Here is a 19,738-nt window from a genome sequence, read left to right as displayed (position 1 = left end):
TAGTGCAGGAGCTTTTGAAGAAGATACAGCTACCTCGCAGCCCTGGCAATCCCCATCAGTGCAGCCTTGGCAATCCCCATCAGTGCACTCAGACCCTGATGTCTTTCGCCCTTCTCCTCCCAAGGATTCACCTATTGGAAACACCTCTCCCATAGATGACCAACCTTCACTTAATGCACTATTGCGCAAGGCAGCAGCACATTTTGAAATAGACACAGGGGAGACTCTTCCTGACATAGACTTTGTAGAGAAAGTTATTAAAGAAAAAGCCCCTGTTAGTCAGTCTATTCCGCTCCTGGCTTCTATAAAGAGAAGAATAACTCCTTCCCTTTCCAATCCTGCCTTAGTCAGAGGGGTCAACCCTCGGATAGAAAAGCTCTTCAGCCCTTCGTCCTCTGACCCTTTGTACATCAGAGGATATTCTATCCCGGACTCCCTCGTAGTTACTAATACAAGAAAAAGAGCAGGGGTACCACTATCCACTAGTGAGGCACCACCTGACAAAGAGGGCAAGAAGCTCTATGCACTTGGGAAGAGAATCACGACCTCCGCCGCCTTCTCAACTAGGATTGCAAATAACAATTCCCTACTAGCTAGCTACGCAGATGCACAGTGGAGCAAGCTGCGCAGCGAAGCAGAGGACGCACCAGAACCCCTGCGTTCACGCCTGTTAGCTATAATCTCAGAGGGAACTCTTGTAAACCAGGGCATCGTAAAGAACTCCTTAGATGCCGCAGAGACGGCTGACCGTTCCCTGGTTCAGGGAATACTTCTCAAACGCCATGTCTGGCTGCGCATTTCGGGATTTAAGCCGGAAACCCAGGCTTCCCTGATAAATAAGCCCATAGAACAAACACATCTGTTTGGGAAAGCAGTTGATGAGGCCCTAGAACATGCGAAGAAAGAGTTTGATACCATCAAGACTCTTGACCAAATTTCTAGGCCCCCTAACAGACGCAGCTATGGCAATAGACGCTCCTTTCGTGGCCAACGCCAGCAGCAAAGCCAACAGCAATTTTACTCTGCTACCAACTGGCCCTCTAACCAGGGTAACAACACCCAGTTCAGTCAAAGAGGCCAACGCCGTGGCAAAGGAAGAGGTTGCGGCTCCAGCCCCAAAGGTTCCACGCCCAATACCAACAAATGACCCGAAGATTCGGGTCCCCTCCCATGCATCACCGGTCGGGGGCCGGCTAACATCGTTCCTTTCAGCATGGGAGGGAATATCGTCAGACCGCTGGGTATTATCCACCATAGCCCACGGATACTGCATCGAATTCAATACACCCTCCGATAGCTAACCCAGCTCCCGGATGGGACTTAAATGTGGTACTTTCTAGACTCATGGGCCCTCCTTTCGAACCCATGCACAAGGCAACTCTTAAAGACCTCACTCTTAAGACTGCTTTCCTAATAATAGCTATCACCTCCATTAGGAGAGTAAGTGAACTACAGGCTCTTTCTGTACTAGACCCCTTCGTAAATTCATCTCGAAATTTCATGTAAACCAGTCAATAGAACTACCAACGTTCTTTCAAAACCCTTCCAGCTTGGGAGAAAAAAGTCTGCATACACTAGATGTACGCAGAGCTGTCATGTTCTACATGGAAAGAACCAGACCACTGAGAAAGACTAATCAGTTCTTTGTCTCTGTGGCAGCAGGAAGAGAAGGAGATGCAGTTTCAAAGTCCACTATATCTAGATGGATTGTTCAATGCATCACTCTCTGTTACACTCTTGCTAAGAGAGAACTACCCTTCAAGCCAAGAGCACATTCCACTCTGGGCACTGGGGCTTCCATAGCGTTCATTGCAAATGTTCCCCTTGAGTCCATCTGCAAAGCGGCTACCTGGAGTTCTGTGCACACCTTTACAAAACACTACTGTCTAGATGCACACTCTAGATCTGACTCCCAGGTGGGACAGGCAGTATTAAGACATCTTTTCTCTACTGTTCCTTCTCATAACCCACCGCCAACTCCGGGTACTGCTCGCTAGTCTATGCACAGCATGTGATTCTAAGCAGATTAACAAACATCAGAAGACAATGCATTACTTACCGTAAAAGCATTTCTGATGGTTGTATCTGCTTAGATTCACATGCGCCCACCCTTCCTCCCCGCTCGGATGGAAAGAACATAGACTTTCTTCTATATCTCTCTTTTCTGTACTCACTCACGTCTAATAGGCTTCCTCAGGGCAGAAAAAATACAAACAGAACAGAGGGACCTCGACGCGTGAGGGATTGTGGGTACACTGCATGTCACTATAGGGATAGTGTTACAGACACGCCTTGTCAACGTCCCCTTTTCGACTACGAAAAACAAAATGCAATACTCCGCAGTGACCACTGGATGTCGGACTATGCACAGCATGTGAATCTAAGCAGATACAACCATCAGAAATGCTTTTACGGTAAGTAATGCATTGTCATATATATTTTGCACTTTTAAAACGTTGTGGGAAAATGCAGGTTTGCTTCCAGTTCTGATCTGTTCTGCTCCCTCTGTGTCACGTTTATCCCCTGTCCTGCCCATCTTTTAGTTTCCCTTCCTACCCCATGCGTGACAGGCATGGCATCATGAAAGACACAGACTCAAAGGTAACAGGAAATTTCTGGGGTTGCTGTAATACCTTACTGACCCTACCTCTAAAGGGATTGTTCCCTCAACTGATGTGTCTAAGGGCCGTCAAAGTCTAAAAGTCCAAAACCAAAGTTTGTCTGTGTGCAAACCTATGCTTGCCCTCACTCTTGCACCAAATGTGATGGGGGATCTTCTTAAAGGAAACATGGTGACTCAAAAAGAAACGTAAACCCCATCTGGTTTCAGGTAGTCTTACCAATAGGTGTGGTTCTGCCAGTTCAAAAGGGTTCAACTCAAAAGGGTTGCCCTTTCAACCTTCCACGTAGGGCTCGTGCAGAAAATCAATAGAGTTCACTATGTCTCTACGTCTCTTGGGTTTCCCTTCCCCAAGCTTCAATCGTTCATAAAAGACACAGGGCCTCATTACGACCCAGGCGCTAAGTGTTTAACAGCGCCGTAAAAGGCTGCGACGCCGTTAAACACTTAGCGCCTAATTACGAGGTCCCTTTGCGGGACCCGACCTTAACGGCTGGTTTTACCAGCCGTTAAAGTAGGGTGCCGCAAAGGGATCTTGGTGCTAAGTACGGTGCCGCAATTTGCGGCACCGTACTTAGCGCCTTCCCCATTCCCATTGAGCCCTATGGGGCAAAAATGGGAATGGGGAAGGGCCCATGGGGAATTACCACCCCGCCAACCTTGGAATGGGGCGGTAATTCCACCATTCACCATGGCGGGTCCCGGCATGGACCATGGTGCTAATAGCACCATGGTTTAGCGCTGGGGTCGTAATGAGGCCCACAGTTCCTGTTAGGCCTCCCAGGTTCCCTTCCCCAAGCTTAGGCCCCTATGGTTTCAAACAAACAAAAAAAGTTCCAATTAGGAAGAATTCTCAGAAATGTGCTAATCCCTCTCCACCTTAGAGACCCCCAGTAACTTTGCTGGATTTTGAGGACTTACATTTTTAACCTGGAGAGAGTGAAACCCTTTTTCCCACTCTCTCATGTATTTTAATGTGATTTTGAACTCTGTGTTTCTTTTGGTTGTGGAGTCTGACAAACTCCATAGGCATCATCTTTTACATTGTGTCACACAGCATCTTCAGTGCAGTGGCACAAGGAAGTCTTTCAGTTTTCCCAAAGGTTTGAATACCTTCTCTGGGATAAACTATTGTTTTCAAGAGCGGTGAAGTGAAATTGACTTTGTTTATACTTGTAACTTCCTAGACCCAGCACACACTATCTTACAATAGGATGCTGGGGGCATTACTTAGTATCCCCTTTGTCTAGCTTCTCATGTAACGATTTTATGTTACCCTTTCCTCAACGAATGGCTGGTGGCAGTGGTTTACTTTTAACTACCGTGGTGTGCAATTACCGCGGGCTGTATTCGCAGCTGCAGTAAAGCTCCCAAGGTTGGCATGCTTGTCAAAATGGCCCCGGTCTTCTTTTTTTGCCATTTCTTTGTGGAAAGGTCGTTCTTGAGATTTACTCTGCGTGCCAAACCAGGTTTGGTCCCTTTGTTCATTTTGCACTTGGCGGGATTCACAAGTGAAGCCCACCTCTGGCTCCAAGGTGTCTGGCAGGGGCAGGAAGTGAGGGAGGTGCCCGAAACTCCCTGTGCTTAATCTTCTAGGAGACAGGAATGCACTCTTAGGTGATTGGCCGGCTGGCTGTCCGGCAAGGACAGCCACCCTTCTGGGTGACTGGCAGCTAGGCTGGAATGAATGGGTGAAACCTGCATAAAAGGCGAGGTTTTTTGGCTTGGAAGGCAGAGTCGACCACTGGACGAAGGATTCGAAAAAGAACTTGAAGAGGTTGCGGTCAGTGACCGTCCCATTGTGGTGCAGGAGTCCCCAGACGTCCTCCCTCTTGACCCATGACGGAGGCCCAGGAATCACAGGATATGCAGAGCTGCACAGGAACAGAGGTCCCCAGCTGCATCTTTTTCTTCAAACTGAAAGGTACTGTAAAGTCTGAGAGAACTGACTTCTCACCATTGATTTGCTTGCTCTTCTACTTCACAAGTCTCCCGGCTTGTGGCGCTACATTTGATTCTTCTTTCTTCATCAAAAACTTCTAAGAAACATTGTGCAAAGACGTTTTACTTACCTTCAAGAAGTGCTTGAGTTACATAGACTTTTGCCCACTGACATTGGCTTAGCCTGAAATCTCAAATATTTCTTTAAGCAGGCAATTACTTTTGTACCCCCCCAGTGCAGAGTATTTTAACCCCTTCCTGGAAGGACAGGTGCAACACAGTAACAGAGGAGAGAAGTCTTTCAAGGAACCAGGCTAAGCCAATGTCAGTGGGCAAAAGTCTATGTAACTCAGGCACTTCTTGAAGGTAAGTAAAACGTCTTTGCACAATGTTTCTTAGAAGTATTTGATGAAGAAATAAGAATCAAATGTAGCGCCACAAGCCGGGAGACTTGTGAAGTAGAAGAGCAAGCAAATCAATGGTGAGAAGTCAGTTCTCTCAGACTTTACAGTACCTTTCAGTTTGAAGAAAAAGATGCAGCTGGGGACCTCTGTTCCTGTGCAGCTCTGCATATCCTGTGGTTCCTGGGCCTCCGTCAAGGGGACAAGAGGGAGGACGTCTGGGACTCCTGCACCACAATGGGAGGGTCACTGACCGCAACCGGTAAACTTTCAAACAAGTGGTTCTTCGGTGTTTCAGCTTCTCGCGACTACCGCAAATAGCAACACCTCGGTTCTTGGCTGTCGAGATGGGCCTTCCTTGCTTCTGGGGTTCTGCATTCTGTTGAGGGGGCTCAGGCTCAGTCAGTCCTGCTTCCTGGGAGTCCGGAGGATCTTCCTGGAGCTCTTGGCCAGCTTAAAAGAAACTCACACAATCTGATGTTCCTCTCCCTGGCTATACGGTTTCTAGCAGCACTCTGTGGAAATTTCAACCAGCTCCGAGATGGATGTCCAGGTGGCTTACTTTGGAGTTGATTGGTCCCAACAACTCAAGGGGAGAAGTCGCCTTTGCAGAGCTTCTCTGTCGAGGCGAACTTGGAGCTTCAGCTTTTTTCAGATTCCTTCGTCCAGTGGTCGACTCTTGCCTTCCAGCCAAAAAGCCTCGCCTTTTATGCAGGTTTCTCCCATTTGTTCCAGCCTAGCTGCCAATCACCCAGCAGGGTGGCTGTCCTGTACGGACAGTCAGCCGGCCAATCATCACAGAGTGCATTCAGGTCTTCTAGGCGACCAAGCACAGGGAGTTTCGGGCTCCTCCCTCACTTCCTGCCTCCACCAGACACCATGGAGCCAGAGGCGGGTTTCACTCGTGAAACCCGCCAAAGACAAAATGAATAAAGGGACCAAACATGGTTTGGCGCGCAGAGTAAATCTCAAGAAGGACCAAAACAACAAGAAATGGTGAAAAAAGAAGGCCGGGCCATTTTGACAAAAATGGCACCCATGGGTGCTTTACACTATAGCTGCAAACGCAGCCCGCGGTAAAGACACGACACAGTAGTAAAAAGTAACCACTGCCACCAGCCATTAATTGTGTAAAGGGTAACATAAACATTTTACATGAGAAGCTAGACAAAGGGGCTACTAAGTAATCCCTCCAGCACCCTATTGTAAGATAGTGTGTGCTGGTCTAGACAGTTACACTGTGCGGCAAAGTCAATTTCACTTTACTGCTCTTGGAAACAATAGTTAATCCAAGAGTACGGTATTTAAACCTTGGGAAATCTAAAAGACTTTCCTATGTCACTGCACTAGAGGTGCTGTGTGGCACAATGAAAAAATATGCCTATGGAGTTTGTCAGACTCCAGAAACCAAAAGTAACACAGTCAAAATCACAAGAAAAATACATGAGAGAGTGGGAAAAAGGTCCCACACTCTCCAGGTTAGAAATTAAAAAGGTCCTAGAGTCCAGCAAAAGTGCTGGTGGTCTCTAAGGTAGAGAGGAATTAGCACATTTCTAAGATTTCTCCCTAACACACACCAACACTAGCGCAGTGCTGGCGAGCAGGTCAAATGGGCTTGGGTCGAAGTCAGCCTCTCGCCACCTGCCCCTCAGATACCCCTGGGACCCGGAAACGTCCCAGGGGAACGAGCACTGGCCTAAACGAGGCTGATAGACTGCTTTCCGTCCCGCTCTGGCTTCCTGGAAACACTGCTCCCTCACCACGTTGAACCCCATCGCACACACCGGGCCAGTGCCTCTGCATCACGCACTACACTGGTCCTTCTGGGCTGGTCTTCTTGCAGCCTTCTGCTCCTTGGTCTCCTGGTTTCATCCAGCAACCCCAGCTCGCTCTCTGATTGTGGCAGCACCACCCCTTTTTTATACCGCAAGTGAGTCAAATGTGGTGCGCACAGTTGGAAAAAGGTGCCCGATCTTGCCTGACTCTATTAGTGGGACAATTCAAAGGTGGTAAGATGGTAAACCTCACTTTGCATCTCTATGTTGTTTCTATGGGTACTCCTCACTGCTCCCGATCACTTCTTCTTCGTCCCATTACTTATTGGAAATAGGAGGGGGAGATGGGGTGTGATTGAAAATACCCTATTAAGGCTGAGGGAGAGTGGGTTGGTGTATAATTGGGAAAGGGGGAATACCATTTTTCGCCCTCGGGTATTCTCCCAATGCCCCGGAACCCTCCACTCAGGTGATCCTTCCTCGCTTGTCCACCCGCAGGTTTGGGATCCAAGAGCGATGGCTCTTCCATGGCCGTTTGGTGGGAGAATAGTTGGGTTTCTCACACCCACCAATGACCTTACAACCCAGTAACCTTGCCTCAGTGCTGCCTCTCTGCCTTCTAGGTTTAATTGCCCAGCATAGGAACAGTCGTGCCAAATTGCCCTTATAACATGAGACCAGCCTGGGTTACTTTGGAAGTATTCCGAACGTTCTAGGACTTGTGTGAAAGGTCAGGTATGGAGATGGGTGGGACATGCTCCAAAAATGTTTCTTCTTCTGTTCTGTTCCTTGTATCAAGATGGTTGTCTAAAAGATGCTACAGGATTTTTGGTATCATTCTTCAAGTAGGTAGTGCAAGAGGCAGCTGCTTAGTGAGAACAGTAGGCAGGCAGGAGACCTTAATCCATAGATATGCCACTCTATGCAGAGGTCTGTATCCACGCCTTTTGGGTGATGTGGACATCCATTTCACACAGCATTTATGGTGCCTTTTACTCAACGGATTCCAGATGTTCCCTATTTTGTAATTTTATGGGGAGCAGAGGGGAAGAGGATGAATATCTCTGCATTGTGCATATTGGATTTTGTTTTTTCTCTGCATTGTGCATATTGGATTTTGTTTTTTCCTCGTCAGTCGCAGACTATCTTTGAAGGAGACCCGCGTTCTGCAGCTGGATGAAGATGTTCTGTGTGTGCGCTACAGTCCCAATCAGCGGCTGCTGGCAGTCTCCCTGCTGGACTGCACTGTAAAAATCTTCTATGTGGACACCCTAAAGGTATGCACATTTCCACAGGGCCTGGGAGTGTTGTTAAGGTAAACGCACTGCTTTACTTTAGATGGAATAAGAAATTAAGGCAGCGGTGCCCTAAGGCAAAATATCTGGGGGTGGGGACATAGAAATGGCTTTCATGCACTAAGAATCACAAGTAGTTCAGGAACCTTGAAATATGTTTGGCCTAGGTAACCAAGGTAGAGGCCAGCAAACGCAGGGGTTTCCTACCGGAACTGAAAGGAAGGCGTAATCTGTTTAAAAAGGTGGGCCAATAGAATTCATTTACAGTAAATGGATTAAAATTAAAATATTCAAATATAAAAACAAAGTCTAGTCAAACAGGGTCGTTGCAGGCTCCAATCCCACAGTCCTTTTTAAGGAAATCCATGATTCTCATTTAGTCATTAAATATTTTCATTCTTTGTGTTAGGTGCGAAATACATTTTTGCGCTTTCCTTTTGGTGACTTGGGTAGTAGTCCTGTAGATGTTTTGCTGACTTTATGGTGCCCTAAATCCCAGCTGATAGCTGCTTCTGTTTTGGTATTCTGGCATTTGGCTACAAGAGCAGTGGTGCCAAATTGTGTACCTGGGTGGGTATGGGCCTCTCCAGGAATTTGCGTCTGTGTCATAGGATGGTGGCAGCTTGTACTTTTATTTTGACTACACTGCTGTCTAGCCTTTCTACCACTTTGGAAGACACTCACTCCCTAAACAGAAGCAAAATGGCTTCCAAGTTATTTTTAAGTCTTTTACCTGCCATTTTCTGTTTAGGCTTTGTTAGGCAAGATTGGGGGCAGTACCCTTTGGGAGATAACACCAACCTTATCCTCCTGGCAATAGGTAACCCAGCCTTTGGTATAAGTCTGTACTACACAGGTTGGTAGTGTGGCTGAGCAGCCAGGCTTATCTCAGGAAGGGTCAATGTGAGCAGTAGGGTTTTTACACAGAGATTCACAGTGACAAGTATTAAAATAAACTCTTACCCTCAAAGTTTCTTGCTTGAACAATTATTAATGTAACAGTCAGTTATATAAGCCTTCTTCAGAAGGGAACAAAAAATGTAACACTTTAAATATACTTCAAAACACACTCTGTTTCTCTAGATCAGATGATACCCATTGGGGATGGCACACACACTTCCTACACCCTCAGGTGACTTAAATAGCTAGGACACTTTGGACATTGATTTATCACTGTTAAATTTAGAGCAATACTGAGTTTGGTGTAAAGGTTAGATAGGGGAATAAAACAAAGGTTAACAAATATTTCATAAACTGGTAAGTACTCTTTAAACCCTCCAATGCAAAGTAAATGTAACCCTTTTCTGGGGGAAAGGTAAAAGCCCAGAGTCAGAGGTAAGAGAAGTCTTTTGGGGAGCCAGGACAGCCAATGTTAGTTGAGCAAAGTCTAATGGAGCTGAAGATCTTCTTGCAGGTAAGTGAAAGTCTTGCACAATGTTTCTAAAAAGGTTTGTAGAAATGAAATCACTGAATGGCCACAAGCCTGGAGGCTCGTGAGGGGCAAAGCTGCAAGAAACTCTGCAAGGGTAGCCAAGACAAGTCTCAACTGAGAACAAGTAAGGCTAGACAACAAAAGGCAAGTCCTCTTAACTTTACAGTACCTTTGGTTAGAAGAAATGGTTCCAGCTGGCTTCTGTTCCTGTTTTGCTTGGCAGATCCTGTTGTTCCTGGGCCTCAGTCGTGGGGACAAGATGGAGGACGCTGGGAACTTCTGCACTACAACTTGTAGGTCGGTGGCAGCAAGGGGCACACTTCAATTCAGCGGCACTTTGCGGCTTCAGCTCCACATGTCTCTAGCAAATAGCACCATTGCGGTCTCTCTGATGCCACTCTGGACTTTCCTCGCATCTGGGGTCCAGCACTTGGTTGAGGTCGCTCAGGCTTGGTCAGTCGTGCTTCAAGGGAGTCGGGAGGATCTTCCTGGAGCTCGGGTCCGACTTAAAAGCGATGCACTCAATCTGGTGCTCCTCTCCCAGCACTTCGGTTCCTGCAGCAGCAATGGAAGTACAGCTAGCTCCGAGAGGATGTCCAGACGAGTTCACCTTGGGGTTGATTGATCCCACCAACCCAAGGGGAGAAGTCATCCTTTGCAGGGTTTCTCTAGTCGAGGCAAATTTGGAGCTTCAGCACAGCAGCAGGGCTTCACCGGGCAAACCAACGGTCCAGGAGTAGCAGCAGGCGTCTCTTCCAAGTTCTTCTTCGGATTCCTTTGTCCAGTGGTCGACTCTGCCTTTCAAGCCAAAAAGCCTGGACTTTTATGCAGGTTTCTCCCATTCATTCGCAGCCTAGCTGTCAATCACACAGCATGGTGGCTGTCCTCTGAGGATAGCCCTCCAGCCAATCACCTTTGGGTGCATTCATGTAACCAGGGAGACAAAGCACAGGGAGTTTCGGCCACCTCCCTCGCTTCCTGCCCTGCTAGACACGCTGGAGCCAGAGGCAGGCTTCACCAGTGAATCGGGGAGAATTCTCAGAAATGTGTTAATTGTTTCTACCTTAGAGACCCCCAGCTCTTTTTGCTGGACTTTAGGACTTTTTATCTCGCATGTAATTGTAATGTAATTTATTCTGTTTCTTTTAACTGTGGAATCTGACAAACTCCATAGGCATCATCTTTGCATTGTGTCACACAGCACCTTCAGTGCAGAGGCACAGTGAAGTCTCTTAGATTGCCCAAAGGTTTTAATACCTTCTCTTGGTGAAATTACTATTTCCAAGAGCAGTGAAGTGAAATTGACTTTACTTACATTTTGTAACTTTCTAGACCCAGTGCACGCTATCTTACCATAGGGTGCTGGAGGGGTTAATTAGTATCCCCTTTGTCTAGTTTCTCATGTAACATTTTTATGTTACCCTTTCTGCAATTAATGGCTGGTAGCGGTTTACTTTTTACTACCATTATGTGTTTTTACCGCGGGCTGCGTTCGCAGCTGCAGTAAGGCACCCATGGGTGCCCATTTTGTCAAAATGGCGCCGGTCTTCTTTTTTTGCCATTTCTTGTAAGAAATGTCCTTAGTGAGATTTACTCTGCGCGCCAAACCAGGTTTGGTCCCTTTGTTTGTTTTGTCTTTGGCGGGATTCACGAGTGAAGTATGTCTGGCAGGGACTGAAAGTGGGAAAGGTGCCCGAAACATCCTGTGCTTAATCCCATTGGTTACAGAAATGCACCCAAAGGTGATTGGCCGGCTGGATGTCCGGCAAGGACAGCCACCCTGCTGTGTAATTGACAGCTAGGCTGGAATGAATGGGAGAAACCTGCATAAAAGGCGAGGCTTTTGGCTTGGAAGGAGAGTCGACCACTGGATGAAGGAATCCGAAGAACTTGGAAGAGACGCCTGCTGCAACTCCTTGACCGTTGGTTTGCCCGGTGAAGCACTGCTGCTGTGCTGAAGCTGCAAATTCGTTTCAACTTGAGAAGCCTTGCAAGGACGACTTCTCCCCTTGAGTTGGTGGGACCAATCAACTCTAAAGTGAACTCGTTTGGACATCCTCTCGAAGCTGGAGAGGAACACCAAACTGAGTGGATCGCTTTTAAGTCGGACCCGAGCGCCAGGAAGATCCTCCGGACTTCCCTGCAGCAGGACTGACAAAGTCTGAGCCACCTCAACAGAGTGCTGGACCCCAGATGCGTGGAAAGTCCAGAGTGGTATCCGAGAGACCGCAGTGTTGCTATTTGCTGTCAGACACGAGTAGCTGAAACGCCAAAGTGCCACTGAATTGAAGTTTGCCCATTGCTCCCGCTGACTTTCCCATTGCAGTGCAGGAATCCCCAGACGTCCTCCCTCATGTCCCCACGACTGAGGCCCAGGAACACCAGGATCAGCAGAGCTGTACAGGAACAGAAGCCAGCTGGAACCATTTCTTCTAACCAAAGGTACTGTAAAGTCTAAGTGAACTTAACTCTTGTGGTGCAGCCTTACTTGCTCTCAGTTGAGACTTGTCTGGGCTAACCTTGCAGAGTTGCTTGCATCTTTGTCACTCACAAGCCTCCCAGCTCGTAGCCCTTCCAAGTGAATCTTATTTCTACAAACCTTTCTAAAAACATTGTGCAAGACTTTTACTTACCTGCTTGTTAGGCAGAATCCTCTGCAGTACCTTTAGGGAACACTACAGACAATTAAGTCCACAAGTGGTAGTACAATTTCACCTTTGGTACAAGCCTGTACTACACCGTTATAGTGGTAGCAGTAGCAGAGCAGCCAGACTTGTCTCAACAGCAAATGAGCAATGACTTCAATTACTGTGACTCAAACACTGATTCAAGGTTTCTGGTTAAAAAATATAAGTACATTTATTTTTAAACCATCTGTTCACAACACTTCACTTCTATTAAACAAAACCACACTCTAAATATACTACACACAACCAATTCCTTCGGTTCAGGTCAATTCAAGGTAAGTACATTAGGATGTGACGGACCGGTGTTGTGAAACAAAGACGTTACCGGGGGTTAATACACAATCACTTTTTGACAGTATTGACAATTCGGTTTTACGAAAGAAAAGTGTACCCGCGGGAAGAAATGTAACCGTAGTCAAACACACTTGGCACCAAGAATTAAAATGAGGGAATAGTGGATAAAAATCATAGGCAATACATTTGTCAAGACCATTCAATCAGAGGACTTGTTCTAACAGACAGATAGTCAATAGGCCTGCGCCAGTGTCAAATGGAACCGGGCTCTGTTGTCGAGGATCACACGGTGAGAACAGTTCAAGATTAACGATGCCAGGAGTACTCGGTATATCAAAAGGAGGCAAAAGTTATAAGAGGGAAGGAAGAAAGGACAAGCCTTCGGCAAGGAAAAAGGGGTTTGCCCCGCTTCCTCAAGGTCAGACGATGAGAACGACCAAAGGACACAGTACCTTGTTCGAATGAAGAAAGTTGGTGCCACAGCAGTTGTTCCTGGTAGTTCCTGCAGACTCACGGTTCCTGAAGCTTCAGTCGTGGGGACAAGAAGGACGACGTCTGGAGCAATCTGCACTACCCAGGGATGAAGCCAGCAGCCGCAAAGCAATGGTGAATAAAAGGTGCGCTCCTTTAAAACAGGAGAGGGCTCTTCTGATGGCTATCCGGACCACTACAGCTCTGTGCAGTGATTTCGACCCAGAAGAGGAGTCTCTGGCTTTAGAAAGGTGAGCTGGTTGATCCCACCAGGCTCAAGGGAAGAAGACTCCGGACTGGATCTTCTCTGTCGTTGAAGGGTAGATGGCTCAGGACTGCAGCATGGCTCCACCGGGACTCGGGAGTTGCGGCAGCCGTCTTCTTCTCCGCTTCTCTTCGGTTCTTGTAGTTCCAGTGGCGACTCTGACTTCCAGCCCAAGAGTCCTGCCTTTTATGCCAAAATCCCCCATTCACACAGCCTGGCTGTCAATCACACAGAAGGGGGGTTGTCCAGCCCGGACAACCACCTCAGCCAATGAACACAAAGTGTGACTTGGGTCTCCAAGGAGACCCTGTGCGGGGGGTGACTAAACCCCTCCCTCACATTCAGCCCACCTAGACACCCAGACGCCAAAGGAGGGCTTCTTTGCAGAACCCCACCAAAGGACGGCGAACAAAGAAGGCAAACCTGGTTTGCCGCGCAAAGTAAAACACAAGAAGGATGTTAACACAAAGAAATGGCGACTAAACCCGACCGGAGCCAAAATAACAGATATTTGGTCAAGCGGGTTTATGTTCGAGGCTAACACAATAGCCTAAAACAGTACCAAGTTTATACTTAGAATCGCGGTAGAAATGTTAGGGTAGGTACCACTGCCACCAGCCAAGTCTTTGTGTTAAGGAAGCAAAACAAGGCTCCAGGAGGTACAGACAAAAAGGGATCAGAGTTAACCCTTTCCAATATTCCATGTAAGATGCAGTGTACTGGGTCTGTAGGTTTAAATTGACTACACAAAGTAAATGGCAACTTTACCTGTTTCTGGGGGAAAGTAGTCGGCCCCAGAAAAATGGAGTCAGTGGGAAGTCTTAGAGATAACCCTGTGTCACTGCACTGAAGGTGCTGTGTAACACACACAAAAAGTGGGTTCATGGAGTGGTGTGGCTCCAGAGCCCAGGATCACACAAAAAGTAGATATATACCTGGCAAAACACATGTAAGAGTGGGAAAAAAGTTCACACTCTTACCCGGTGGAAAGAAATAAACCCCAGAAATCCAGCAAAGCTGCTGAGGGACTCACTAGGTAAGGGAAATTAGCCATAAATGAGAATTCTCCCTAACACTGCAAAGAGGATCTTCAGCTCCCCTAGACATTGTACAACTAACATTGGCTGTCCTGGCACCCTGAGAGACTCTTCTTACCTTTGACTCTGTGCCTTTACCTTTCCCCCAGGAAATGGTTAAATTTACTTTACATTGGAAGGTTCAAAAAGTACTTAACTGTTTATGAATTATTTGTTAACCTTTCATTTATTCCCATATCTAACCTTTGCACCAAACTCAGTATTTTTCTAAATCTACCAGTGATAAATCATTGTCCACAGTGTCCTAGCTATTTAAGTCACCCGAGGGTGTAGGAAGTGTCTGTGTGCCATCCCCAATCGGAATCATCTGATTTAGAGAAACAGAGTGTGTTTTGAAGTATATTTTAAGTGTTACATGTTTTGCTCCCTTCTGACGAAGGCTTATATAACTGACTGTTAAATAAATTAATAATTGTTTAAGCAAGAAACCTTAAGTGTAAGAGTTTATTTGAATAACTGTCACTGTGAAACTCTGTATAACAACCCTACTGCTCACATTGACCCCTCTTGAGAAAAGCCTGGCTGCTCAGCCACACTACCAACCTGTGTAGTACAGACTTATACATGCCAAAGGTTGGTTTCCTATTTCCAGGAGGACAAGGTTGGTGTAGTCTCCCAAAGGGTACTGCCCACAATCTTGCCCAACACTCTGGCTCCCTCTTTTCACCATAATGTGGTGGCCTCTCAAAATCCTCCCCCCAGGGCTAAGTACTGTTAGGCAAAGTTTGTATGTAGTACCCTCTGGGACCACTACACATAACAAAGACTACAGGTGTCAGCAAAACCAACCTTTGGTATAATTCTGTACCACCGTTTTTGGTAGCGAGCTGAGCAGCCAGGCTTATCTCAAGAGGGAATGTGAGCTTTTAAGGGTGTTCCACAAAGGTCTACAATGACAAGTATTCAGATAGACACTTATACTCAAGGTTTATTGGTAAAACACTTCTTAATTTATTACATAATCATTTATAAAGCATTCACTAAATGCGGCAACCAATATCACACAAAAATACTACAGTACCAATTACTAAGCCGTTGAGCTCCCTTGAAGTAGGAGCCAAATAGCATTGAAGTAAGAGCAAAAAGGCATAAGTTGTTAAAACGAATATTACAGTTACTTTAAAACGGTGCAAATAATTTGAGTTCACCAGAGGAGCCGTTTCAATGCAATGGGTTGGCCAAAGTCAATGGGCTAGTGTCTTGTATAAGTAAAAACAGTTCTGGTATTTAAAACGGAAAAGTCTTTGCCACGGTTCTTAGAAGTCGTTCATGGAAGAAAGGTTTGCATGTCTGTTCACAAGCTGACTAGGCCTGCAAGTTGCCAGAGTTCCACTAATTTTCGCAGTGAGAGGTAAGTTCTCTTGGTCGGGTTTTCACAGTACCTTATTTTGAAGAAAAAGATGCAGTTGAAGACTTCTGTTCCTGCAGATCTCGCTGTTCCTGTTCCTCAGTCGTGGGGACAAGAGGGAGGACGTCGGGGGACTCCTGCACTGCACAGGGATGGATCACAAAGCTGACAAATTGGCAAATCTTCTGTTCCGGTTCTTCAAGCACACAAGCTGGTGTCCTTCTCCCTGGTTAATCTTAACCAGGTCCGAGAATGGTATCCAGGTGGCTTACGGGTTGATTGGTCCTACCAACTCAAAGGAAGTCGAGATGTACTTGGCGATTCACACCTGCAGCAGGGCTCCGCCGGGCAAACCAACGGTCCAGTAGTTGCAGCAGCCGTCCTCTTCCAGCTCGTCTTCGGTTCTTTCGTTCCAGTGGTCGACTCTGCCTTCCAAGCCAATAGACTTGCCTTTTAAACAGTTTTCTCCCATTCATTCCAACCTAGCTGCCACTCACCCAGCAGGGTGGCTGTCCTTGCTGGACAGTCAGCCAGCCAATCACGCCAGAATGCATTTGGGTCTCCTAGGAGACTAAGCACAGGGAGTTTCGGGCACCTCCCTCACTTCCTGCCCACCCCAGGCACTCGGACGTCAGAGGCGGTCTTCAGTCCTGAAGCCTGCCAAAGGCATAGAAACAAAGGGACCAAACCTAGTTTGGCGCGCAGAGACAAACTCTAGAAGGAACTTTCCCAAAAGGAATAGCGAAAAAAGAAGACCGGGACCTGTTTGAACAAAGGGGCTTAAGGCGCCATCTTAAAAAACATGGCTCCACGATTTTTAGCTACCGGTGTTCGCGGTGGGAGAAATCATGGTAGTTGGTTGTAAAACCACTGCCACCAGCCATTTCGATAGGAAAGGGTAGCATTTGCCTGCTACATGACTTTCTAGACACAGGGGATACTAGGTAACCCCTCCAGCACTCTATTGTAAGATAGTGTGCGCTGGGCCTAGGAATTTAAAAAGACTAGTAAAGTCAATTTATCTTTACATTCTCTGGGAAACAGTAGTTTATCCCAGAGAAGGTATTTAAACCTTGTGACAGCCTAGAAAGGCTTCCCTGTGTTACTGCACTGAGGGTGCTGTGTAACACACATGAAAAGATGATGCCTATGGAGTTGTCTAAAACTCCATAATCAAAAACAAACACAGAAAACAAACAGAATTGAAAGTACAAAGTCCCAAAGGTCAGCAAAAGAGCTGGGGGTCTCTAAGGTAGAGGGGAATTAGCACATTTATTTAAGTACAAAAATATACAATGATTTATTGGGCCTTTAAAATACACATTAAGCAAGTAAAACATTGTCTACTATTGTCAAAAGCTTACTGTAAAACATATAAATGCATTCATCCTTTGGAGAAGAAAGAAAGCATTTGATTCAATAACCAGGTGAAACACAGGTGAGTACTCGGATGCATTAAATTCAGTAAAGACACTTTAACCACAAAACAGTTCCCCTTACATGTAATGGATCCAACCCCAAGATGGTTTGGGTTCTTGTGCCCTGAAGTCATCAGTTCTAGAGTTACACTTTTCAGGTAGGTTTATTAAGAGATTTGTATGATGCCAGTGGTTATGATGCAAAAGTACAAACAGTAAGTAAAGTTGAGGTAAGTAAACTAACTCGATCCCAGTCACCGGGGTAGGCCTAGGAAGCGATCCTTGACCAGGCCTTCACTGACCAAAGTGAAGAAAGAGCAATTTAGGGACAGGATTTAACGCCCATGTAACTCTATGGAGAACAAGGTGGGGAGGAAGAGTTATGTTAACTTACCGCCTTGACTCTCACTCCCCTCCTGAGTCTTGCAGCTCCGCTACCTACCTTGACTGAGTTTGGCTAGACTTCAGTGTCTTTCCTCTTAACCATAATATGTAGTTCTACTAAAATCCACCCAAAGGTTGATTTTGGAAATCCATTTCAACGCACAGTCTCCCCTGGATTGTTGGGGTGGGGAGGGGGTAATGCTCTAGTTTGGGAGTCGTGCCTTCATTTATTTGTATTGGCGCAGCTGTTCATAATGCCTACATTGATTCCAAGGACGTTAGATCCACAAGCTTGTGGAACCGCAGCTGTGGCGAGACGATGGTTCCAGGTGTGGCAATTGGTGAAGGTGGTGGTGGAGGGCAGCCTCCGGAGGGCTATAGGTGTAAGGGTTATTTGTGAAATGTCCATCGATAAAGGAAGGAAATCTACCCAGCACTGCTTGATCTTACCTCCGCACGCAGATCAACACAATCACGCCGGGGCTGGCCTACACATCAGTCAGAGACACAAAGATCTTGGGGGCCAGTCAAGCAGGCTGACACTAAAAACTACTGAATGTTCATGTCCACCCAAACCGGATGTTCGTTTGTCTGGAGCAAAAAAACAGGCTAGACTAAGTGAAATCACTCTGAAGCATGGAGGGCTGGGCCACGCCAGCAGAACAGCCATTTTAGAATGGTCTCCTGCTCCCCATAGAGACAGGGATTGCCCAAAACAAAATGGCCAGGAGTAGGGATTAACCAGATGCATTAGTTGACCCAATGGCTACCACACAATAATATGCTAAAAATGACTGTACCACTGGTAAAGTGAAAATGAAATGACAGTTGCTACCAGCCGATACCAAGCAGATGTGTAGGGTGATGGAATAGCCCCATTGCCAAAATAGAAGCCTAAGAGCCAAATAGGCTGCACAGGAAACAGTGGCGCAGGGACCTCAGTAGAAGTCCCTCCGGCCACAATAATAAAGATCCAGGAAAAGCAGCAGGTAAAAAGTAGAAGGTTTCGATGTCCCATGAATAGGGCAAAAATAAATGTTTGCTGTTGTCTTGTCCAAACAGCAGTAATGCTGGTGGTCCCATTGAAGTCAATGGGGGAAAGCTGCATGAAGAAAACACCCTACTTACACTCATTGAATGTCCTATGTGTCATCCTGTACCTTAAACCTTCAAAGAGTTGACCTTGACTCTAAAGCCATCATTCTCACTAGGTCAACCAGGGGTCGCATGAAGGAAGCCCTGTTGCATAGTTGTAGGGTCAGTTCTGCCTGAAAACTAGCATAGCGGTGAAGGCTCCTTCACAAGCATGCTTTAGAACAGCCTGTAATGATGGAAGATACAGCCACTATGCAATGAATGACAATTTTTATGGTCATATCTTGTCATTTATTTGGTACACATGGTTTTTACCTGTTTTGCGTAGAGCAAGGTTGTTGACGGGAAGCAACGCCAAAACACTACAAGTTAAGATTTTGCTTGCAGATTTGTTCCGAAGCCTGTCTTTAAAGACGTTTCTTTCCTTTACAGTTCTTTCTCTCCCTCTATGGACACAAGCTACCTGTACTGTGCATGGACATATCCCACGTAAGTTATCCCATGAAATACACGTGTACCTGTATTTAATGTTTGCATTGCACGTTTGCTGTGGAATAGTAAGCACTCAGCAGTAGGTTCATTCTGATTGGTCTGGTTTCCTCTTGTGTACACAGTATCACTATTATTGCATTTGTGCAATTGTTTCCTGATAGGGTATGTGTTTTTGGATTGTGACGTAGATAATTTACAAATGGCATGGCTGTGTGATACTGTCCACTAGCGGTATTGTGTGGCTCCGTTTGCTTCTGAGATTGCGTGAGTTGATGTTTGCTGATGTGATTGTAGAATTGTTTTTGTTTTCCCTGTTTATTGTACTGTTAGATATTCAGTGTTTGTCGCTGGAATTGCGTGATTCCAAACTAGCTTGTGCAACTCCATGATTGCGGGCAGGCTTGTGGGATTGTTCATGGATAGGAACTCTTCTTTGCTTTCCGAAATTAACATGTGTGCATCTGCGTTAATTCATCTACAGGACAGTAGCCTGATTGCCACTGGCTCTGCAGATCGAAACGTGAAGATCTGGGGCCTGGACTTTGGGGATTGTCACCGCTCGCTGTTTGCTCACGAGGACAGGTGAGACTTTGGTGTTGCATGTTTTTCTGTGGTCAAATCTCATCCTTATGCATGTGATGGACCTATCGAGCACCGGGTGTAAAGAGGACCTCAAATCCAGCTCATTGTTTGCATACAGAGGGGTCGGGGGGAAAAAGACTC

General features: G+C 46.4%; 1 protein-coding gene across 1 annotated transcript in view; it reads left to right on the top strand.

Annotated features, from left to right (window-relative positions):
* The window catches only part of WDR3 (WD repeat domain 3), a 386,077-nt gene that overhangs the window by 232,268 nt on the left and 134,071 nt on the right, over positions 1–19,738 (top strand). The window contains exons 15-17 of the mRNA XM_069635757.1: positions 7,873–8,014; positions 18,956–19,012; positions 19,497–19,597. Of these exons, the coding sequence (XP_069491858.1) occupies positions 7,873–8,014; positions 18,956–19,012; positions 19,497–19,597 (300 nt within the window). The remainder of the gene's footprint in view (positions 1–7,872; positions 8,015–18,955; positions 19,013–19,496; positions 19,598–19,738) is intronic.

Source organism: Ambystoma mexicanum, chromosome 7p (assembly GCF_040938575.1).
Source record: "Ambystoma mexicanum isolate Mex_15411 chromosome 7p, UKY_AmexF1_1, whole genome shotgun sequence".
NCBI classification, from domain to species: domain Eukaryota; kingdom Metazoa; phylum Chordata; class Amphibia; order Caudata; family Ambystomatidae; genus Ambystoma; species Ambystoma mexicanum.
The sequence above is the reverse complement of the archived record's forward strand: the minus strand, read 5'-3'. Positions and strand labels throughout refer to the sequence as shown.